The sequence below is a fragment of the Psammomys obesus genome, unplaced genomic scaffold (genome assembly GCF_907164565.1).
Source record: "Psammomys obesus unplaced genomic scaffold, mPsaObe1.curated_primary_1811, whole genome shotgun sequence".
Lineage (NCBI taxonomy): Eukaryota > Metazoa > Chordata > Mammalia > Rodentia > Muridae > Psammomys > Psammomys obesus.
Window position 1 is genome coordinate 15,223,811 of NW_026596040.1, and position 23,693 is coordinate 15,247,503.

The 23,693-nt window shown below is 39.8% G+C and overlaps 1 protein-coding gene across 5 annotated transcripts in view; it reads right to left on the bottom strand.

The window, feature by feature from the left end:
• The window catches only part of Cep120 (centrosomal protein 120), a 65,142-nt gene that overhangs the window by 32,351 nt on the left and 9,098 nt on the right, over positions 1-23,693 (bottom strand). For 4 of the 5 annotated variants that reach the window (XM_055622780.1, XM_055622778.1, XM_055622779.1 and 1 more), the window contains 11 exons: positions 22,514-22,655; positions 18,729-18,877; positions 15,205-15,402; positions 12,837-13,064; positions 11,696-11,912; positions 10,284-10,461; positions 7,533-7,682; positions 6,789-6,971; positions 2,715-2,811; positions 2,477-2,629; positions 139-228 (listed from right to left, as the gene is read on the bottom strand). In XM_055622780.1, coding sequence (XP_055478755.1) covers positions 139-228; positions 2,477-2,629; positions 2,715-2,811; positions 6,789-6,971; positions 7,533-7,682; positions 10,284-10,461; positions 11,696-11,912; positions 12,837-13,064; positions 15,205-15,402; positions 18,729-18,877; positions 22,514-22,655 — 1,785 coding nt within the window. The remainder of the gene's footprint in view (positions 1-138; positions 229-2,476; positions 2,630-2,714; positions 2,812-6,788; positions 6,972-7,532; positions 7,683-10,283; positions 10,462-11,695; positions 11,913-12,836; positions 13,065-15,204; positions 15,403-18,728; positions 18,878-22,513; positions 22,656-23,693) is intronic. The other variant, XM_055622781.1, reaches the window with a different exon arrangement.

The following is a 23,693-nucleotide window of genomic DNA, read 5'->3' on the forward strand; positions in this document are numbered from 1 at the left end:
ATTATTCAAGCCAGTCAGTCTTGTGCTGGAGAGTAAAAAGTTTATTCCTTCTAAAGATTCTGTGATACAGCTAAGAGCTACTATCATGAGAGAAAGGTCTCCTTTCTCTCTCGGTTTTTAAACAAGCTTTTTCTTTACCTTTTTCTTCACTAGTGACTCTCTTTCTCGGTCCCTTTTTTTCCACTCTTCTGCAAGAGCTTGCATGTGAGCCAGTTCTTTCTGCTTCAACTGTAAAAAGAAAAAAAGTCACTTAAATTACCAGGCCACAGAGGAAGACAATGCACACAGTCCAGATGAGACCTGATAGGCTAGAGTGATATGGAAGGGGAGGAAGACCTTCCTATCAGTAGACTGGGGGAGGGGCAAGGGAGGAGAAGAAGGAGGGAGGACGGGATTGGGAGGGGACAAGTGAGGGGGCTACAGCTGGGATACAAACTGAATAAACTGTAATTAGTAAAAAAAACAATAATTTTAAAAGACAAATTTCAAATAAGCAAAAGAGGTTTTCAGTTTAGGAAATAATACTGGTTACCAATGTCACTTAAGGTATTCTGTTTTATTCTTATTTAATGTAGGTGGATGTTCTGTCTGCCTGTTTGCCTGTGCCTGGTGCCCAACAAGGCCAGAAGAGGGTATCAGGTCCCCTGGAACTGGAATTACAGGGGGTGGTTGGCCTTTATGCTGTAAAGTTTTATGTCAACTTGAAAAATGTTGAATCACCTGAGAGGAAGAACTTTTTTAAGAAAATGCCTCCACTAGATAGGGCTGCAGGCAAACTTGAAGGCATTTTCTTAATCAGTAACTGATGGGGGAGGGTCCAGCCCACTGTGGATGGAGCCACACTTGGACCAGTGGTCCTGGGTTCTATAAGAAAGCAGGCTGAGCAAGTCATGTGGAGCAAGCGAGTAAATAGCACTCCTCCATGGCCTTTGCATCAGCTCCTGTCTCCAGGTTCCTGCCCTGCTTGAGTTCCTGTCCTGACTTCCTTCAATAAAGGACAGTGATGTAGAAGTGTAAGCCAAAACCCCCTTTCTCCCCAAGTTGCTTTTGGTCAAGGTGTTTCATCACAGCTATAGTAACCCTAACTAGGACAGCCTCTATTTAGGTGCTGGGAATCAAACTCAGGTCCTTTGGAAGAGCAGCCAATGTCTAAATCGCTAAGCCATCTCTCCAGTAACACAACCCCCCACCTCCCAGTTTATTTTTCAGTTTTATGTGTGAGTGTTCTGACTGTTTGTATGTGTGTGCCTGGTAACTAGAGGCCATAAAATAGCATCTGATCCTCTGGAAATGAAGTTATGGATGGCTGTGAATTGGCATAGTGTTCTTAACTGCTACCCAGTCCCTGTAGTTTATTCTTTAAAAGAATGGATAGATGGATGGATGGACAGAATGATGCTTTGGTCAGTTTAGTGCTACACACCAATAATCCCAGCACTTGAAATGTGGAAGTAGATCAGGAGTCCAAAGCCATCCTTGATACTTACCATCCTACTTAGTAAGAGTCAGCCTGGCCTATGTAGGGTGTTGCCTCGGAACTCAAAACTAGCCATCAGAGAGAGAACTCAGAGCATGAAGGTGCTTGCTGCCAAGCTGAGAACCGAGGACCAACCGAGGACCAACACAGTAGCAGAGAACCAATGCATACAAGCTGACCTACCCTTCAGAAGTGCAAGCATGCACGCACACACACAAACTCACTTTCTCTAAATATAATTTTAAAAAATGTAAACATAAAAACAGAGCTTTCTTGAGGGAAGTAATCCCATATGAGTATTATTCTGGAAATATCAGAGCTGGTGGTCAGTTCTGTTCTCTAACTCTCCTGTCTTGGGACACACAAGACGAGACACATTATGAGCCAGGCATGGCAGTGCAAGCCTTTAATTCCAGTGCCTAGAAGATGGAGACAGGGAAATCTCTGAGTCAGAAGCCAGCCAGGTCTACCCAGCAAGTTCCAGGCCAGCCAGGGGTACAGAGTTTGTCTCAAAACAAAACAAAAACCCAAGCCTACCTCATTAATTTTTCCTGACAATAATGGATAAATTCATGGAAATCATTCTGAGCAATAATTGTGAAACTGCCACATCTCAAGTATTTTTGTTTTAAAATCCTGTTTTTCTTTGAGGAAGGCTCTGTGGGAATAAAGAAAGGACTCGCCCGCCATTAAGAGCTCAGACTACTGTTACAGTGGACCAACTTTGGCTCCCAGCAGCCACCTCAGGCAGGTGTACAACCACCTGTAACTGCAGCTGGAGGGAATCCAATGCCCTCTTCTCAGCTCTGTGGGCCAGTCTGCACACATACCCATACCAACACACATGCATACTCATAAATGAAAAATAAATCTTAATAAGATTTTCTTGATAGCCAAAGAAACTGTAGATAAAAACATGGAGAGAAAACTCAGTTGTAGAGAAGAAAAAAGTAAACTAGGTAGATAAAATAGAGATTTTAGAATACAATTTCAGTCTACCTGATTTTCAAATATGTCTTCCTGCATCTCTTTCCACATCTCCAGCTCCAGTGCAGCCTTGTACTCTAAGGTCTCGCGAGGCTCCACCTGGATCTCAGAAGGACAAGGAGCTGGAGGAGGAGATGGCGGCTTCTGCTGCACAAGAGATAAACCCTGTGACGTGACAGAAAAGTGATGTGACACATCCATATGCACACCTTAGGTCCTGGTTAGGGGATTTGGTAACTACTGTGCTTACCTGAGATGAATCAGATACAAAGATCTCACGCATTTTCACTAGTCCATAATCTTCCAGAGTAACAGTATAAGAAAGATCTACTATTCTGTTATTTGACCTACAAATGAAATAATTATTGTAAAGTTCACGGAAACGGTTTTTCTTCCACTTCCCCAGTCTATAGTATGCAGGAATAAGGAACATTTCTTATACCCAATGCATGATGCTCAAACTGGGCCAGCCTCCATGGGCATCAGGACTTCTCAAGAGTGTGCTTTTACTTGACCAACACAACACCCTAATACTTATATTTACTAAAATTTACCTAAACAGCTGTGTGGTTGTTCTAAACATACGGCCACATACTAAATGAATATTTAGTAACCCTGGCTGGCCTGGAACTTGCTATGTAGACCAGGCCAGCCTTAAACTCTCAAAGATCTGCCTTCCTCCACCTCCTAAGTGTTGGGATTAAAGGCATGGGCAGCCATGATGGACTGACTTTGTTATTCTCTGCTCCACTGTAGATGTACAAATATGTACACTGACAGTTTTACCTTTTCTTGTTTGATAAGGACTGAATTCTCATGTCATATACACTAATTTTTAAATGAGAAAGTTTTTTTCTTTGTTTAGCTGAGGGAGCTGGGGCTTTATGCGCACCCTAGGCAATAGTTCTCCCACTCAACTACATCCAGCATGACAACTGGTTTTACTATCTCTAAAATACACTGCTGAATTCACAGAGTGAAAAATACTCAGCAGCCCCCTACTCTTAGTTACATAAGTTATTCAAAATTTGTCCACTTTCCTAGAATGAACACACACACATTAATCTTTTCCTGGATATAAATAGTGCTTCAAGATAATCCATGGAAATAAGATAATTATATAATCATAATTAGCATATTCTGTATCATAGAACTCTGTTGCTTATTAAGTAACAAAAAAACCAAAACATTTAAGGAAAAGAAAATTTTGGCAACTAGAAACAATACTGTCTAACACAAACACCCCTTTAAAACAAAACTTTAATAAACAGATTTCATTTAACAGCTCTTTAACTAACCAAATCTACATTCTTTTTCTTCTAGTTTCACAAATTAAAAAAAAAAAAAAAGAATTAAGTGACATGCTTGGGTCAGCAAGATGGCCCACTGGGTAGAGGCAATTGCTACCAGGCCTGATGCCATGAACTGGATCCCTGGATCCAGAAGAAAACCAACTCCACCATGTGCTCTTCCGACCTCCACATGTGTGCGACAGCACACACAAAATTAAGGGAGAGATATTTAAATAAAGCACTGTTAAAGAAAAAATTGTTGAACACATCTCACGTTCTCACTTAGAATCTGAACTTCTCTGTCCACAAGCAGAGCAATAATAACTACAGAAGCTTTAAAACAGCTCACCTCCTAATGACTACTCATGCCGCCATTAGTCAGCAAGAGCACGTCGTCTACTTACGACAGAAAAGAACACTAAGCCAAGTTTTTTCTAGAACAAAAATGGAAGTAAAATGAACTCTCTGTTAACCAAATAGCTGATTCTCCAGACACTATTTCATGTCCACAAGGAAGAAAGGTTGTCGAAAACCTTCCAGTCTCTACATGTGACTCTGGGTGGCTAGGAGTAGAAGGAAATTTTCAGAGGTCTCGGATTTTTGCTGAATTTTGTTTGCTATATTCTCACTAGCTTTTTTTTTTTTTTTTTTTTTAATGATAAATGATTCCATTTATCCTTTTTCATAAAAGCTTTCTGCTTCTATTATAAAACAATGATCTGAAGAAACTTGAGATATAAAGGTTTATTTGGCCGATTGATTACAGTCCACCACTGAGAGATGTTAGGGCAGGAACTCAAGCAGGAAGTGAAGAAAATACCATGGAGGAATACTGCTTACCAGATCTTTCTGGCTCATGCTCAGCTAGCATTCTTAGCCACTGTAAAACAATCAGCCTAGAGATGGTACCACCCACAGTAGGCTGGGCTCTCTACATCAGTTAGCAGCTATGACAATGCCACACAGACATGGCCACAGTCCTGTGTGATCAAGGCAATTCTTCATTTCAGAGTCCTTCTCAGATGGCTCTAAGTTACGTTAAGCTGACAAAAACTGACCAGGGCATTACTGTTATTCTTTTGGAAGTGATGGTGACTGAATCCAGGAATTTGTACATACCAGACAAGTGTTTTACCACTTCTATATCCTAAGCCATTAGTAATAATGTAACTTAAAAACTGCCACTCACACAGGGGTCTTTCATGAGACTGTTTCTCCAACCAAGGACCATGTATGGATATAACCTAGAAGCCCTGCTCGGATATAGCCCATGGTAGCTCAGTATCCAAGTGGGTTCTCTAGTAGGGGAAACAGGGACTATTTCTGACATGAACTCAATGGCGAGCTCCCCCACAAGGGAGGAGCAGCCTTGCTAGGCCACAGAAGAGGACATGGCAGCCAGTCCTGAAGAGACCTGATAAGCTAGGGTCAGATAGAAGGGGAGGAAGACCTCCCCTATCAGTGAACTTGGAAAGGGGCAAGGAAGAGATGAGGGAGGAGATGAGGGAGGGGGCTATGGCTGGGATACAAAGTAAATAACGTGTGATTAATATAAAAAAATGATGTTATGAAAAAAATAATAATGCTGCAAAAACATTAAAAGAAAAACAGAATAAAACTGCCTCTGAAAGCTGGTATTTATAACATTCTCAGTCTTTAAATTTCAGGCAGATTTTAAGATATTTTTCAAGTTGAAAAAAAAATCACATTTATTCCTACTGAAAAATAACACAAAATATATTATAAACTTAACTTAGAATAATGAAATCGAATAGCAGATCCTAATAGCCGAGCTGGAGCTCAGCAGCAGAGCACCTGCCCACTATGCACAAAGCCCTGGGAGGACCCTCCCCCTCCCCTCCCTGGACTACAATAAAACAAAAATGAAAAACCAACAGCAAATAACACCTCCTTAATTTTAAAATCATCAAACTAAGGGGCAGGAGAAAAAGGCTCAGCTGTCAAGAGAACTTGCTTTTCTTCCAAGTTTGGTCCCCAGTACCCAGATCAGGTAACTCCAAATCCAAAAAATTTGATGCCCTCTTCTGGATTTCTACATGTGATATACATACATATACGATCAGATTCACACACATACATAAAAAAATTGTCAGGCTAAGAGCAGTGAGACGGTTCAGAGACGGTTATACACAGGCCTGACAACCTGAGTCCAATCCTCATATACCACAGAGCCAACTCCTCAAGAGTTGTCCTCTGACCTCTTTCTCTCTCTCTCTTTCCCCTCCCTCTCTATCCCCTGTCACTCATTCACACTTACACACACACACACACACATACCACAGATACACTTTTTCATGCTCCCTCTCTTTCACAAGATATAAATAAATAAAATTTACAATTATCAGGCTGAGGGTGGAAAGGATAAATCCTTAGCAGTCTGAACAAGAATCATGCTTTTATGGCCATAAAATTTTTTCTACTTTTCAGCCAGGTGTGGTGGCATACACCTGTAATTCGAGCACTCAGGGAGGCAGAGGCAGACAGACCACTGCGAGTTCAAGGCCAGCTTGGTCTACAAAGTGAATACAGGACAGCCAAGATTACATACAGAAACCCTGTCTAGAAAAACAAACAAAATAAACAAGAATTCTTCTACTTTTCTAAGTAAACGGACATCAAAAAGCTAATTAAAACATACACATACACACACATACATACACACACACACACACACACACACACACACACACACACACTAAACCCACCCCCAGGTCAAGAAAAACCACCAGCAAGAAGACATGAGGGGTAGAGAGAGGGCTCAGAGGTTAAGAGCACTGGCTGCTCTTCCACAGGTCCTGAGTTCAATTCCCAGTAACCACATAGTGGCTCACAACCATCTATAATGAGATCTGATGCCCTCTTCTGGTGTGCAGATAGAATACTGTATACATAATAAATAAATCTTAAAAAATAAAAATAAAAAAGACACGAATGACTAAGATTGTGGTGTCTTAGGCGGACTCATCACAGGAAGGAGGGGCACAGGGAAAGCACTGCTGTGCAAGCCTTACCCCTGTGCTGCTATAACAGGCACACTCTCACTGTAAGTCTGTCGCCAACACTGTTCACCATTAGCGCCTAAAAACCGGGTCTTTTCTGAAGACAAGATGTTAGAAAGCTGGATTCTTGCAATCCCAAGGAGTAAGTCTTTACTCATCTTGTCCTTGTGCCATAATTCCACCAGCAGTGGGATCCTAATGAGAGAAACCATGTTCACAGTTATCAGGTCTAAAGTAATCCTTTCCAAACGACAGACGTTTTGCATCCTAGGAAGTTAGCTCCCCAAAGGGACACATTATGACGCCTTCTGCATCTCTAAGCTACAAAGAAAACTCTCTGAACACTGCTATTCACACAAGTCATCATTTGTGAGAATGAAAGAGCTAGCCTTCATTCTACCTCTAAAGAACTTGTAAGTGTGGGCTACGACACTGAGAAAAGCAGATTTCAAAATCTATTTCCCATAACTCGACTGAAAGAAAAATGAAGAAAATAAACATTTGGTGGCTCAATACTCAAAACTAAACATTCTTCCTCCCCTCTCATTCCTCCTACTACCTTAACATGTTTCCAGCACCTACGCTGGGACTTAAAATAAACCATAAAGTTCTGCTACAGGACAGATATGGCCGACACAGTAAACTAACCGCTTGATTCTCAAGTGCAGTTGCTACTGTGGGCCAATACACATCTCACATCTATAGAAATCCACACTATGAAGCCATTTATCTCTTTTGCAAGGGTCTATACGTTACCGTAGGAAGGTGTCTTGCAGCTGCTGAGGCATAGTTGCAAAATCAAATGCACAATAAGACTGAGGAAGAAAAACTTCCATGTTCTTCCGAACTTCTACAGGAGGATTAGTCATAATAGGAGCTGCACTGCCAAAGAATGGATAGGAGTACCTAGAACACAGGAAACAAGGTCTTATGGTATAGTCTATAGAGGATCTAGAAGGCTAGATATTTTTTAAAAGAGTACAATAAATTACAAGCACATACAATTTTTATGGTAAAATAGAAATACTGGACTGTGTGTTGTTTAAAAGACTATTCAGAGCACATCCTTTTCATCTTAGCATTCCCAGGAACAAGCAACATCTGCCAAATAGTAGGCATTCAAGAAATGCTTGATATATTGAATTATAGACTTACTTTCTTTTATTCAGAAATGTCCTTATATTTCAGGGCTAAAACGCCCTTAGGCAATGCCAGAAGGAAACATAGTATTCTGTCTTTGAGAATCAAGATTAAAAAGCAATGGCAAATATACTATATATACACAAAATGAGGGACACACACAACTTCATCTTTTCATCATAAAAATCCCACTGGATTAAATGTAAGAAGGCTAACTGCTTTTTTAGTTTAAATTTTAATCTATAAATTTAGTTTAAACGGAATTTAACTCCAAATTTATAAATATTGTAATGCTTTTTAAAATTTCATACTGCGTCTTATTATTCATATATGAAATTATAATCAAATTTAAACTCAACTAGTAAAAAAACTGCTCTTCCTACCAAGAAATACATCCTGTATATCACTGCACTCCTACTTAATTATTCACCCACTGAAGAAAGTTATCTCAAAGTCCATGCCCTACAATTTCAACTCCTACCATCCCACTACAGCATTTAGCAATTAAGAGAAAAATATCCCAAACAGACCTGCAGGTTACACTTACTTTCAAATACCAGTCTTACCTAATAAATTTCATTACACAGTTGAATGTGTAGAGCATAATGATATGAAATTGGTCAAACAGAACAAATTAAACACTCAATACTCTTAAAAAGTGCTTTCAATGAATCAAACCAGTCTAGCATCTGGTAATTCCATGTTGAGTCCCAAATAGGCCATGAGCATGTATTTTCTGCTTAGAATATTCTTTCCCTCTTTCTTTTATTTTTTCTTTATTATTATTTATGACAATTTATTCACTTTGGATTCTCCTTCATCTCCTCCCAGTTCCACCCTCCCTCTCTCTTTCAATTCTATGTCCCTCCACTAGTTCACTGACAGGGGAGGTCCTCCTCTCCTTCTATCTGACCCTAGCCTATCAGGTCTCATCAGGACTGTCTGGATTCTCTTTCTCTGTGGCCTAGTTAGGCCATCTCGCCAGGAGGAGGTGATCAAAGAGCCAGCCACTGAGTCCATATTAGAGACAGCCCCTACTCTGCTTACTAGTGAACCCACATGGAGACTGGGTAACTACCCATGGGCTACATCTGAGCAAGTGGTTTAAATCCTCTCTCTGTATGGTCCTTGGTTGACTCATCAGTCTCTTGCAAGAACCCCTAGGACTAGGTTTTTTGGTTCTGTTGCCCTCCTTGTGGAGCTCCTGTCTCTTCCAGGTCTTACTATCTCCCCCTTCTTCCATAAGATTCCCTCTTTCTTTACCAAGTGAATTGCTAATGTCCTTCATGTAACAGCTCATTTCTAAATCTATCACCCTCCTAAACTGATTGGTTCATTTCTCTTAAGTACCCCAATACCAGATACATCATTAGTATAGTGTAGGCACTTAGCAAGAAGCAAAACAGAGAAATTAGTATTAGTGCTCTCTAAATGGGACTGCTTTAAGGATCCCTCTCATAGCATCTAATCTGAGGTTGTAGCTATTCCCATGTTCCTGGCCAGCATCCTGTTTGGGTATTTTAAGACCATACTCTGCTGCAGCAACAAAAATCTTAAGGCAATGAAGGGGGTAAAAAGACAAAACAAACAAACAAAAAAAAAAAAAAAAAAAAAAAAACAAACAGGAGAAGAAAGCCTGTAATAATTCAATTTCTAAAATAGAGGAAACAAACCATTTGAGAAAAGCTACATTCAGAGACAGAAGACTTTCACTCAGTGAGTCATAGCCACACCCTGTGCTGGGTCTCCGTTGTACATGATTCGTACCCAGGTATGGGAGATGCAGAAGCACCTTGGAAGAGTCAAGTGAAAGCTCACAATCAAGTATAACTTGATTTCTGCAGCTGAACTCAGGTATGCCTCCAGTCACAGCACTGGATTACATTTGAACTTCCATCTCAGTCTGCAATGTTGTATAAAGCCATTTAACTGATTATATGCAGCAATTCTGTCTACTGAATGGGGTACATTTCCTGTCAAGTTCATTAAGCATGGTTTTTATACTCACAACTATAAAATGTAGATGTTAGAAATACGGTGTCCACTGTTAATACGTCTTAGAGAGAAATCAGATACAAAACCATGATTTTCACCTGTAGTTCCTCTCTTTCCAGAAAACAAGCAACTAAAATTACCTCTTAAGTGGCAGCATCAATAAATGATTATAAATGCCTATAACTATTATACCAGAATAGGTAAGCCTGTTACTCCTCCATTCCCAGAGCCACTCTGTTCAAATCTAGTCGTTAAGATACTTTACTGCGTTTTAGGCCATTGGTTTCACAACAGGTACATTTTCTTTGGTAACATTTCTTTGCACCTCCCTATACAGGAGAGCAATTTTCCCAGAACAAAATCAAACCATACCTCAATATGCAGTTGACTGGAGAACTAATTTCCAAGCCATGGATGCTTCGCAAGTCTATCGAGAAGCAAAAGTGATGTGATGTTGCTGGCACAGCAATCTTCTGCCCCGACGTCACCACTTCTGACACACTGGAGGCTGCCCCCGGCTGAGCCAGGGAGACAGGAATGGAAATAATGCCTAATGAAGAAATAAAGGAAAATTAAAGCTGCCATGGCATAAACTTCAAGTAGAGAATCTGACAGGTCTGCTTAATGAACATATGAACGGAGTCTACCATGAGTACATTAAACTGTGATTTGTTCTAAATTGCCTACTTTCCATTCTAGAATTGTGTAAATAAAAGGGTTCATGTGAGGCTTGATAGGCCACTTCTGGAATTTCAGCTCTAATGGCTGAGGCAGGAGGATCACAAGATTAAGGTCAACTTGGGTTACACAGTGGCAGCAAAGTTACTCTCAATACATTCTGCAAAAACTCAAAACAAATCAAACTGAGGCAACAATGTCTGACCAAAGCCTGTCAGGCAGCAACTTTATCCTAAGAGGTCCTGGTGTATGGCTGATCACTTAAAGGGCTAGACTTAAGATTTACCATACATATAGTTTTAATATTTTATAACTAATTAGAGTTATTTGCACATATAAAATAGGTCAACAAACGTTATATCTCAGAAAGACAAGAAACATGTAGTCCAATCCTAATGTAGACCAGAGCTACTTAATGAGTGACTAAGTCCTGCAGTTACTCAGGAATGGAGGTAAACTTACATTCCAGACATCTCGCCCCTACTCACACCACTGTTACTCCTGTGGAGTAATACATGGAACATCTTTGTGGAAGTAGACACAGATGGGGCTGTAGAGGGCTGGTGATGGGTAAGAGCACAGGCTGCTTTTGCACAGACCAAACTCTAACTCCCAGTCTGCACTCGCAGGTGCCTCTAAGTCCAGGGGGATGTGATGCCTCTAAGCTCTATGGATACCTGCACTCACGTATACACATACAACTACATGTAATTAAAAATAAACTTTAAAAAACTAGCTATACATTCTGAAATTCTCTTCTTACAAAACTGATAGTAGGAAGCAGTTAATGGCTCTATTTTCTAAAATTTCACTGTAAAAAAAAAAATCTATTTGAAGGATATATAGTCCTTAAGGATATATAGTCCTTCTTTCCTTTGAACAAACTATTTCCAATATAAAGAGTAAAATAGAGATTTCTCTCAACCTTTATTAAAATATTTATTCGGTTGAAGTGACATTAAATTGAAAATTTTACATCCCCACACCTTTTTGATTCTCAAATAAAGTTCTGCAATTTTCAGTAAGCCATCCATTAATGTTTTCAGATATTTATTAAACAACTACAGATCTCAAAACCATCAGTATGTGTGAAGAGAACATCTCACCTTTTGCGTTTTGTTTTGGATCCTTGTCATACTGCAGGCTTTCTACTTCACTTTCTGTTGCATCATCTTTGGTTGGAGGTGTCTGGTTTTGAGATGGGACAGGGGACACACTTGGTGATTTTGGTCCAGTGAGTGCCTTCTCCTCAATAAGGCTTAAAAGTCTCTTCTTTGAATGCTCAGGCTCATGTCCATTCTGGGTCTTTAATTCAATTAAAGACTAAAAACAATTTTTAAAAATAAAGTATAATTTGCAAAATACTTTCCTTCATAATTAAGCAAAAAACTTGGCGTTGTTTTTTAGAAAGTACACGCTTCCTTTCTCAGTCTGGATATTCCTAGTCTATTTTTCTTCATAATTTGCAAATTTCCTTAAAGCATCTAGGACCAGAAAAAGGAAGATGAACAGGAAGGATATAATACCCAGAGCTGAGTGCCAAAGTGCACCCTACTGGCTAAGATGGGGTGTTCTGAGAAGAGAGGCCTGGCACGTGACCCCAGGGACCAAGTCAGCGCAATGGCGGCAAACAGATGTCTCGTGTGACAGTCCTCCACTACCTCTCCCAGACTCCGCTTTTCACAGGTGTACACCTCTTACACTCTCAGTCCAATTTTCCTAGTTTTTAACCTACATTTAACTCCTTTAAACAATAAGATAGTTAAGTTTTTATACAGATAGACACAATAAAGTACATTCAGGTAAATGAAAAAAAAAAGTAAAGAAAAGAAAGAGAAAAAAAAAGAAAAGAAAGAGAAAAAATGGCCAAGGAGAGCAAAGCACTAGTGCACGTGAATTATGCTTTAGCTGAGGCTATGTCCAGCAAGATGAAGACAGCAGTACTGCAGACTACAAACACACCCTCTCCCACTGGCTGCCTTCAGCACTGTAGACAGCTGCGAGTTGGGAGCAGGAAGACATGGTTTCCACTACACAGTTTCCCGTCCCAAGGGCCAAGGCTCAGCATACAATCACAAACTGCAAAGTGGGGTCATTGGGCTTTCTGAACAGCTTATTCAGAAAGAAGATGCAGGGTACCAATGAAGAAGAGTAAATACTTGTGTGCCAGGAAATTCTACAAGGTTCAGCTTTGGTAATCATGAGCAACATTGGAGAATTAAAAATTAAAGCAGAGTCACCACCTGCCTGGCAATCAACGCCTTCTCTCTGCAGAGCCACTGACACTCCCACAGTCGGGGCCAGCTCCAGAGGAATGGGAGCAAGCTTCTGCTTGGCTCGGTTAGGAGGGTCAAGGGTGAACGCGCCCTCGACCGTGACTGGGTGCTGGTTAATTTCTGTACTGCCCTTCTTCAGTAATCCATTTAAAGGTATTTCTGTGCTGCCCAGTGACTGGTCTCCACAGCAGAGATGGATCTAATATGAAGGAAAAATAAAAACAGAGCTTTATGTTTCCTCCTTTTCCCTAAATATCATAAACTTTAAAAAGTTATAAAATAGTTCACAGAATTAAAGTATGAAGCAGGCTAACTCACTGACCTTCGCAAAATGACTTCTCACGTGCTGGTGACACTGGTGAGAAATCACTTTACTCGTGGCTCAGTCAGGGATTACCTTTTTCACTTCTTCAGACACCAAGGAACATTTAGATATTATTGGCCATGTTTATTCTCACCAGTGAGCTGTTGTTAATTTAATATTTTACAATGCTACTTTGAATATACAAAATGTGTAATAAAATGAGTGTGAATTTAAATAGAAAGCAAATACCTCAAGCATTTCTCTTTGTCACATTAATTAAGCATAGTTCTTTAAAAAACTCAGTGAGCCAGTTAGACTTAGGATTTTAAAACCACAAATAATTTTTGTATTAGTCACTCAAACACACTTAGTACCCCTTTTCATCTTGCTTTCAGGTTTTGTTTCTAAAACAAAACGTTAAACAGTAAAAGGTAAAAGAAAGCCACTGGGAAAGAAGGCCCCTTTACTCACCAGCAAGCAAGCCAAAGCTCAACATTACCACCTAAAGATTCCACACACGCATATAATATTTTTCCTTACTATACTCAAGCCTTGGGAGACTGTACACAAGAGAACAGGATATCACTATATTATGCTCCTTTCACATTAACAGCGGCAGAATTAAGAGAGACGGACTCTTTTGAGGCAGTATCTCACTACATATACAGAGCTGGCCTTCAACTGTGACCCTCCTGCTTCTGTCTCCAGATGCGGGTGCTACAAATGTATGTGGCCATAACCACCCAGAACTCAGTATTAATGCTGCTGGTGGAAATCCTTTTGTGAAACTTTTTTTTTAGTTTTCATTTTATGGTGTGATGTGTTGTGTTGTGGTGTGTTGTGGTGTGGTGTGGTGTGGTGTGGGTGTGTGTATGTGTGGATGAGTGCTGAGGTCATAGGACAACTGTGGAGTTTGGTTCTCTCCTTTCACCTTTATGTGGGCTTGGAGGATTTAACTGCGGTTGTGAGGCCCTTGAGACGAATGCCTTTCCAACTGAGCAATCTCACCAGCCCTTACATATAATATTTTTAATATACTAGAAACAGACATTTTCATTTACTTTTCTATTCTATTCCATTCTATTTTCTATTCTGTTACTTTTCTATTCTAAATTATGTATACCTGAGTGTGTCTGTGGGGGGATACGTACACATGTGAATGCAGGTGCCCAAGCCTACAAGAAGACATGAACCTGTCATCAGTGCTGAGAAATGAACTACTGTCCTCTGTAAGGACAGCATACACTTGTAACCACTGGGACATCTCTCCAGCTACCCAACAAAGTATCTACATAACTGTCCTGAGCATTACAAGCAGGTAAGCCAATGCTCTTGCTACGGGTATGATACAGAATAAAACTGAAAGTGCTTTTTCTCAGATTTTAACATTTTATACAGTATCTAGTTTTCTAAATGCCTTGGGTTTAGCAGATATTGGGTTAAATAAGGAGTTAATTATCTTTAAGATTTAGTACCTCTACTAAATACCTCTTCTCATGAGCTGTCCTAAATGCAAAGTCTAGTAACTGAGATTTCTTTGAAAATGGCTATGCGACTAGGCTGCATCTCATTACCCTACTTACTCGTCTGATCTGATAGCAGTCACTTCTACTAGTCTACTAGTCTCCAAGTCTATAGCTAACCAGAATCCAACTGAAACATTTACAAAAAACATCTGTAACTTCATAAAAATGTAAATTCTGCCATCAAGACTGCAATCTGTGTACTGAAAGCCACCGCCTCTGCTAATGATAAAGACAGCCTGCCTGCAGGCACAAGTTCAACAGCACTACCTCTTACTACATACGCTGATAGATGACACTGATCTCTGCTTGGTAACTGGGTGGTAATGTGTTAACTTCAAAAATTCTGAAGTAACTGTGATTCCAGTGATGGCATGTCTTTACTACCTAAAGAACTAAAAGGGTAAGACCATCTCTACTACAGAAACACACACAGGTTAGGGCTAACCTCAACTTCATGCTCAGTGGTGTAAAAACATCTCCAGTAGAAAACTCGTTGCAGAGGCACTTACCTGCAGTTTAGAATGAAAAGCCAGGTACACCCGAAGAACCTCCACACTGCTGCGAATGCGAACAGATGCTCTCTCGGGCTCAAAGTTTGGGTTCATCAAGTCATTGAAAGGCTCATTTGTAACATCATTTCCCAGTAAGGAATAGTAAAAGAAAAACTCAGGCTGCCTTTCTGGAAGCTTCATTGTGCATGGAATTAACTAAACATGTAAGGAAAAAAAAGTATTAGAACCCAAGGCACTCCACATGTGCCCAATACATTCCACAAATCTTCCTAGAATGTTCATTGATTTCGTCTTAAAATTAATCATACACAAATTTTAAATCATTTCCAAGTTACCTTCTTTCTTTCTTTCTGTTCAGTTAGTGGTTTCTTTTGGTGGTGCTGTTAAGAGCCAAACTGAAAGTCTTAGAAATGCTAAGCAAGTGCTTTACAATTGAGCTACACGCCCAGTTTTTTTAATTTTGTGAGATCCAGTCTCATTATGTAATGCAACTTTGTGTGAAAATCAAAATTACCCTACCTTCTGAGTGGTGGCGGTGGGTTTTAGGCATGTGCCACACTGCTTATGTCTATAACTGTTCTCAAATTCTTTATCTGATTATTTTAAAATCATTTATTTATTTTAATTTTATGTATGTGAGTGTTTTTTTCTGCATGTATGTAAATGCACCATTTGTAGTCAATGCCCATGGAGGCCAGAAAACTGCAAAGGATTCCCTGGATTGGAATTATAGACAGTTGTGAGCCTCCATCCAGGTACTGGAAACCAAACTCAGGCCCTACGCAAGAAAAGTAAGTGCTCTTAACAACTGACCAATTTCTCCAACCCCAATATTTTGGGGGGATAGGGCAGGCAGAGTCTCACTATGTAGTGCTGGCTGGTCTGAAACTTGGTATGAAGACCAGGCTGGCCTTGAAGTCAGAGATCTGCTTCTGCTTCCCTCTGCCTCCTTAAGACTAGGATTAAACACCCAGCTAATTTGATTAGTTTTTTTAAATGCACAAAGAACTTGTGATGCAAGCCAGGAATTCTAGTACTAAAGAGGTGAAGGCAGGATGATCAAGAGTTCAGAAGAATATCCTCAACTGCAAGTGAGTTTAAGGCCATCCTGGGCTACAATTAATTAATTAAACAAAAGAAAAGTCCAAAGAAACCAAAGACTTTTTTTGTTTTCAGGCTTTCCTTTCATTCAACATGAATGTGTGAAAATACTTTTTGGAAGGAGCCATGTATTTTAAATTAAGCTTTTCTTACTATCATATACTTCATATCTGATCCTAAGTTTATAAATGAGAAAATGTTAAAATGCAGGTCTTAAACCATGCCACTTAATAGATTAACAGCAAACAAACAAAAAACAGCTGTAAGACTAAAGCATTAGTGGCTGCACAACACACAGGAATGCTGCTTCTCAGTTGCTAGCTTCATGGCAACATACGAAAAAGATGGCATTTTTGCCTCTAAGATAGAAAATATCATATTTTTGTATTTTATTTGTTTTAGTTTTCTGAGTCAGGCTCTCATGCAGCCCAGGTTGGTTTTTAACTTTGCTACAGCCAAAGCTGTCCTCAGATGAATCCTTCTGCCTCAACCTCTCAAATGCTGGAATTACAGGCATGAGCCAGTATACCGGCAAAATACAAAACATTTTCTAACAGACTCTGAATGTTCACTAAAACACTGCCAAGGAGTAAGCTATGAACATTTCATGGCTTAAATACAACCAAGTACCATAGATCGTGGCAAATAATGACACACTGTCATGAAGTGAAACTTAAGCAAAATGTATTGCTAGGTTAAAAAAAAAAAGTTATACTGTAGTTCTGGGGAGATGGCTCAGTGGTTTAGAGCTCTTATTGCCTTTCAGAAGACCCAGGTTTAATTCCTAACACCCACAGAAGGCTCACCATTATTTGTAACTCCAATTGAAGGGAACCTTATGCCCTCTTCTGGCCTTTGTGGGTAGCAAGCACACAAATGGTACACAGACATGCATGCATGCAAAACACTCATTCGTATAAAATAAATAAATCTAAAATATTTTTCCAGGTTATAATATAGTTCATTCTTTTAATAAAAATCTAATAATCACACCACTTATAACAGCACAGCATTGGACATTTAATATTCAATAAATGTGTATTGATTTTTTTTAATTTACATTTAATGTATTTAAGTTTATTTGAGAGGATTTTAGTCACATGGATTGAGATATGTAATTGTAAAGAACACTAATTCTGGAGTCAAACTCCAATACCTACTTCTCAGTCCAGCTATGAACCTGTGAGAAAATGACTTAATTGTTCTGTGCCTCCTTTTGTATAGTAATGCTGAGAAGACAGAGTAACATGGCATGACAGTGCCAGCCGGGGAGCTGGGTGATGGTAAAGAATGGGACAGTATCTGGAGGAACACGCACTGGTCTTAACAATGATTACCTCAGAAGTTTGTTAAGGGAACTATTTACTTTCTTTCATGATGGAAAAAATGATAAAAATGCTGTATTACAGTGGCTTTTATGTGTTTTATAGTACATTTAACTTCCAAGTTATTCCTACTACAGGCAGAGACATGTAGGAATTCTTTAGCATCTGGAAATCAGGCACTGGATTTCATTCAAAGCTCTCAAGACTTTCAAAAGGCAGTAAGGTTAGCCAGGCATGAACAAGCTGCCCCTCTGGTCTCTCAAGACCTTCTTAGGGGTTGCCTGGCCTCTGCAAAGGAATGCTGGTTGTGCTAAATGTTTTCCCCTGTCTCTGAGTAAGTGCTGAGAAGAAAACACTAAGTGCCTTAGTTTACCCAAATAGAAACACTATAACCAGGGAGCGGCAGAGTCTTTTTTTCCTGTCCCCAGATGAGGAACAGTCACAGATCTGCTCCTACCACCACACCTGCCGTTTGCTGCCATGGCTCCCTGTCATGATGTCTTATCCCTCTGAACTGTTAAACGCAAGCAAACCCTTTGTTTGTCTCTGCTGCCGTGCTCAGTGTTATCACAGCAATAAAAAAGTAACAAAAATGGGGTAAGAGAAGCTGAAGAAAATATATTGATTTTTATGTTGTTCACTGTGCCTAGTGTAAAAAAGTTCTGATTCGGACACAAACATTTTATATTCTGCTAGCACCCATGACAACAGGCTAATGTTTGTAAGCATATACAGAGTAAAATATAAACTCGACCCCGATGTTCCTGACACTGTTAATTTCTTCAACAAGTATATTATTCAAAAATGGAGAAGTCCCTTTCACTAGTCATCATGTCAGTACACAAGTACAAACACTGCTTACTGATGGTCAGTCTCCTGACTCCTGAAATTAGTTTATTCTCTTGTTGCCAAGATATTGAAAGCTACAGCAAAAACGATTACTAGCATGGAAACATTTTTAAAGATTTTTATACTTTTTTTTTTTAAATGTGTATGAGGGATGTGAGTCTATGTGTGGGTATGTGCATATGAGCACAACTGTTCAGAGAGGCCAAACATGATTTCAAAACTCTTGATAAAAATCATTAGTGTTACCTGTTCCAACTGGGTGGCAAATGCTATGGTCACTGACAGAACAAAAGGGTCCGTACAATACTCTGCTGGTCCAATCTGATGATAGCCTCCCTCCTCATTCAATACTGCAACAATGTCCTTTGGGTCAACTCCACACAGGCTAGTAGGAACTGTACAGACAATCAGAACTAGATTAGACTGTAATTCCACATATATTATTTTATTTTATTATTTTTGAATAGAATTTTTTAATATGGCCCAGCATGGTCCAGAATTTACTATGTAACCCAGTCTGGCCTGGAACTTACTATATAGCCTAAGCTGGCCTTGAATTCACAATTATCCTATCTCAATGTCTTGTGTGCTGGGACGACAGGCCTGTGTCACAATGCCTGGCCCATTGTAAGCATTTAAAAACTGATTAAAGATGGAAAAAGAAAAGGACATACACAAAACTAGAATTAAATAACAGCGCTGGGGGAATTCAGGAAAGCGGGCGCTCTCCACTACAACTAGCATGAACCTCAGCTGGGGCTGTCTAATGGCTTATGAAAATCCATGTACTCATACCGTCAGCAAGCAAACCCTTTCCTCCAGGGGCTCACCCCAAAGCAGTGGCTTACTGTAGCATTACCGGCTGGCAACAGCCTATAGTTAGGAACAGACACGTAAGCCAGATGCTTAAATCCTAACCCCAGGGTCATTTACTACCATATCAGAGAACTTTATGTTCTTCAGTATCCATTTTCCCTTCCACAAAGCTTTTCTGTATTTGTTTAAAATAAAATTAAACTCTGAAAGCAAAGCACTTAGCACAGTATTGGATACATTAAGCACTTTAACACAGGCAGCCATTGTGAAATAAGGCCAAGAGCTCAAGAGTTAAAAATGCTATCTATAATGGGTTTCTCCAGCTGGTGGCTCATGCTATAATCCCAAAATTCAGATGTTGAGGCTGAAGAATTGCTATGAATTTGTGGCCAACCTGGACTACACTGTGAGTACACTGCAAGACTATCTCAAAACAACAAAAAACAAACATGAAGCATGAGGTTTCTTAAGACCAAGGAAACAGTCTGTTAAGTATGAAAATAAAGATAAATCTTGTGACATAGAAAGAAATTAAAGAGTCAATTTGAATACAAAGTATATAATATTAAAAACATAAAAAGTGTCTATACTAGGTTTCTCTAGCTGGTGGATCATGCTATAACCCCAACATTCAGACATTGAGGCAGAAAAATTGCTATGAATTTGTGGCCAAATAAATATAGACAACTATGTATATTTGTCTATACTACTTATATAGTATAGTTCATGTGCGTCTCTTCCAAAATTCAGGAGCTGAAACTTAATGGTGACTGTGATGACAGTATTAAAATTGGAGTCTCCAGGTGGACAGTGGTTAAGAGCACTGGCTGGTCTTGTAGAGGACCTGGGTTCAGTTCCCAGCACTCACATCACAACTGTCTGTAACTTTACATCTGGGGGAATCTGATGGCCCATGCTGAAAACTGGGACACTGCACATACAACCATGCAGGCAAACACTAAAACACAGAAAAATAAACAAATCTCAAAAAAAAAAAAAAAAAAAAAAAAGCAGCAGTCTTTATGAGGTGAAGTCAAGACAGCTCCTTAAGAATGGGACTCGCTGTGCTCACTAAGGGGCTTGACAGAGGAAGTGCGTTTCTTGCCTGTGACTGTCATATGAAGAACATCATAAGACACACATCAGATACTGTTGCCTTCTCAGACTTCCAAGCCTCCAAGACATTTGTGTTCTTTATTCGTTACTCAGTCCATATTCTGTTACAGCAGCACACTATTTATGTATTCAAATATATGTATGTATGTGCATGTAAACACAGTATACACATTACATATCTTTGTCCACAAAATGGGTCTGAGAGCAATAAGGAACTATCAGTTGGCATATCTAACACCTGGGCTTTTACTTCTAAAAATTTTTTAGTAAAAGAAAATGGAGACTTTTAGAGGAATGGCAGAACCAAGAGATGAAACACAGGCAATACAAAACAAAATCAGAGCATCTTCCTGTGCCAGAAACTATGATTCCAATGGGATGACACCTGAGAGGCAAAGCCATACAGATAGCAGGAAAGATCAGTAGCCGTCTTAGTGTATCTTCTGTTACTGGATCACAATACTTGAGACTAGATACGTTATAAATAAAAATCTTACAGTTCTCATGACAAGGAAGTCATGAAGAGTGTTTTTTTTTTTTTTTTAAATAAAATCCTTATTAACAGGGATTCTTCAGGTCCTGAGGGAGTTAGGGCATGTGACCTCAAAGACAGCCCCACTCTAATGATCACTAACCCAGTCTCCTGGTAAAATAAGAATCCATTAGCCCCTGGACAGAATTAGTCCATAACGGCAGAGCCCTGCAGCTCAGTCAGTTCTCAAAGGTACCCACTCCAAATTCCATGAGGATTTGGAGATTAACTCTCCAACACATGAATTCTCTAGATGTACCTAAACTACAATGAGGACCGGTGGGAAGGGATGGTTGAACAGGCAGAGCACAAGGGACACCCAACAGTGAACTTCTTCTGAATGCAACTACATGGGTACAAGGCATCAGCCCAATCAAAACCCACCGACTTAGCATGCAGTTACTAACATCCAAACAAGGGACTACACCAAAAGTGAAATCGGGCCTGGAGAGACGGCTCAGCAGTTAAGAGCACTGGCTGCTCTTGCAAAGGACTAGGGTTAGGTTCCCAGCACCCACACAGCAGCTTATAACTGTCTGAAACTCCAGTTCCAGGAATCTAACACCCTCTAACCAGCACCAGGCACACATGGAATACATAGACATACATGCAAGCACACACATTTTGTTTATGTGTGTGTTGTATATATTGAAATGTAATGAAAACTGGACTTGTGATGAGAACGCATCAGTGATGTTTCATGAATTGCACCGACATCCGGTGCAGAGTTGTAGTGGATGAGCAGCCTCTGAGATACATACAGAGGGGTATGGGGAACATTCTGTGCTCTCCAGCTTTGCTGTCATGCTGAAAGTGTGCTCTAAGTGTGCCAGGTGTTCTGATGTCTGTGTCTAATCCCAGCCCTCAGGTGCCAGAGGCGGGCAGATCTCAGTGAATTTTAGCACAGACAGATCTATATAAGCAAGTTATCTATACAATGAGACTCTGATTCTATATAAATAAATAAATAATTTTAAAATGTACTTATACTTTGTTAAACTATAGTCAAATAATAAGCATACTACACACCATCTGAGGGTTTTCCAATACTAATCCTGGAAAGAAATTTTTTTCTAAGTAACAATTTTTAAAATACAAACTTCTTTGTTCTGGTATCTATCAAGTTAGGAAAACAAGAGCACTCCCCAGTTCTGAGACTTAAGAACTAACCTCTGTCAACCAGTGTTGCCCATGTTACACATTTCACAATACTGTGTATGCCCAAAGCACTGGGTAAAACAGCTTATATTCCTGCACACAGCTCTCGAGAAATCACACTTCATAACTGAGTATAAAGAGAAACTTGTGCAGGAAAGCCTTTACGAAAAGATACACAAAATTACCTGTGCCACTGCACAGCTGTAAACCAAATAGTCCAGAAGCACAAGCAGGAGGATAAGGAGTACAAGGCCAGCCTCAGCTGCATTGTGAGGTCCAGACCAGCCTGGTCTTCATCAGACACTATCTCAAAAAAAAAAAAAAAAAAAAAAGAAAAGAAAAGAAAAGAAAAAGACAGACAGAAAGACAGGCAGACAGGGAGAGAAATAGACAAAGAGGATGCACAAACCTTTTCCCTCCCGAGGTGGGGCTCCTTTTGCTTTAAAACTATCCACCTGTGCCTTTGTATCTGTTTCCAAAGTGATACTTATCTGTATCTCAGACTTGAATTTGGTGTATTTGTTACTCAGCAACTGGTACCACTTGGGTGCCTAGATAACAAAACACAAAGCACCATGAAATTTACAGGGACAAGTACTCAGAACGTTCTTGGAGGCTTTCACTTTTTCCCTACAGCCTTTTTAGTAATTTTCACTTCTTAGGAAAATGTAGAAGCCTGGGGCGTGGTGGAGCACCTTTAATCCCAGCACCCAGGAGGCAGAAGCAAGCCAATCTGAGTTCTCAGTCAACCTTTCTATACCATGAACTCCAGACCACGAAGGCTGCATAGTGACCCTATCTCAGGACACTACAAAATTTCTTTCCACATTTTCTTCAAAAGAAATTAATCTTGATTAGGAAGCCATCAATTAAATTTCACTCTGAGAAACATACAAAGGGTTCAGACTGTCTTCTTTGTTCCCAATCCAACATCTTGCCAGGTAAATATCACAGGGGAGAAAACAATACACATCTATCTTTAGCCTTCTGTCTCCAGTTCATGACATTCTTCAGTAATAAAAGCCTAATTAATCAGCCTTCGCTTAGTACTATTAGACCTCTTCTTTCTACTCTGTCTTGCTCATATCAACTAAGAAAATGAAAATGTTACAACCTGTAATATTTGAATAAGAATCACCCCATAGGCTCATATATTTGAATGCTTAGTCACCAGGGAGTGGAACTTTTTGAAAGGATTAGACAATTAGGAGGCGTGACCTTACTGGAGTAGGTGTGGCCTTGTTGGAGGAAGTGTGTCACTGGGGGTGAGCTTTGATGTTTCAAACACCCACCCCAGACCAAGCGTCTCGGCCAGTGGATCAGGGTATGGCTCTCAACTACTTCTCCGCATGGTGCCTGCCATGCCTGCTGCCATGCCCCCAATACAGCGATAACAAACTAAGCCTAGAAAACTATAAGCAAACCCCCAATTAAATTTTCCTTTAGAAGAGTTGTCACAGTGACTTTTCATAGTAACAGAACAGTGACTAAGACACTACTAATAAAACAGCATAAAATGTTAAGGAAAAGACCCAATCAAGTAAACATCATGAGCCTTTACTTGACAACAAAAGCCTTTTCAGAGGATG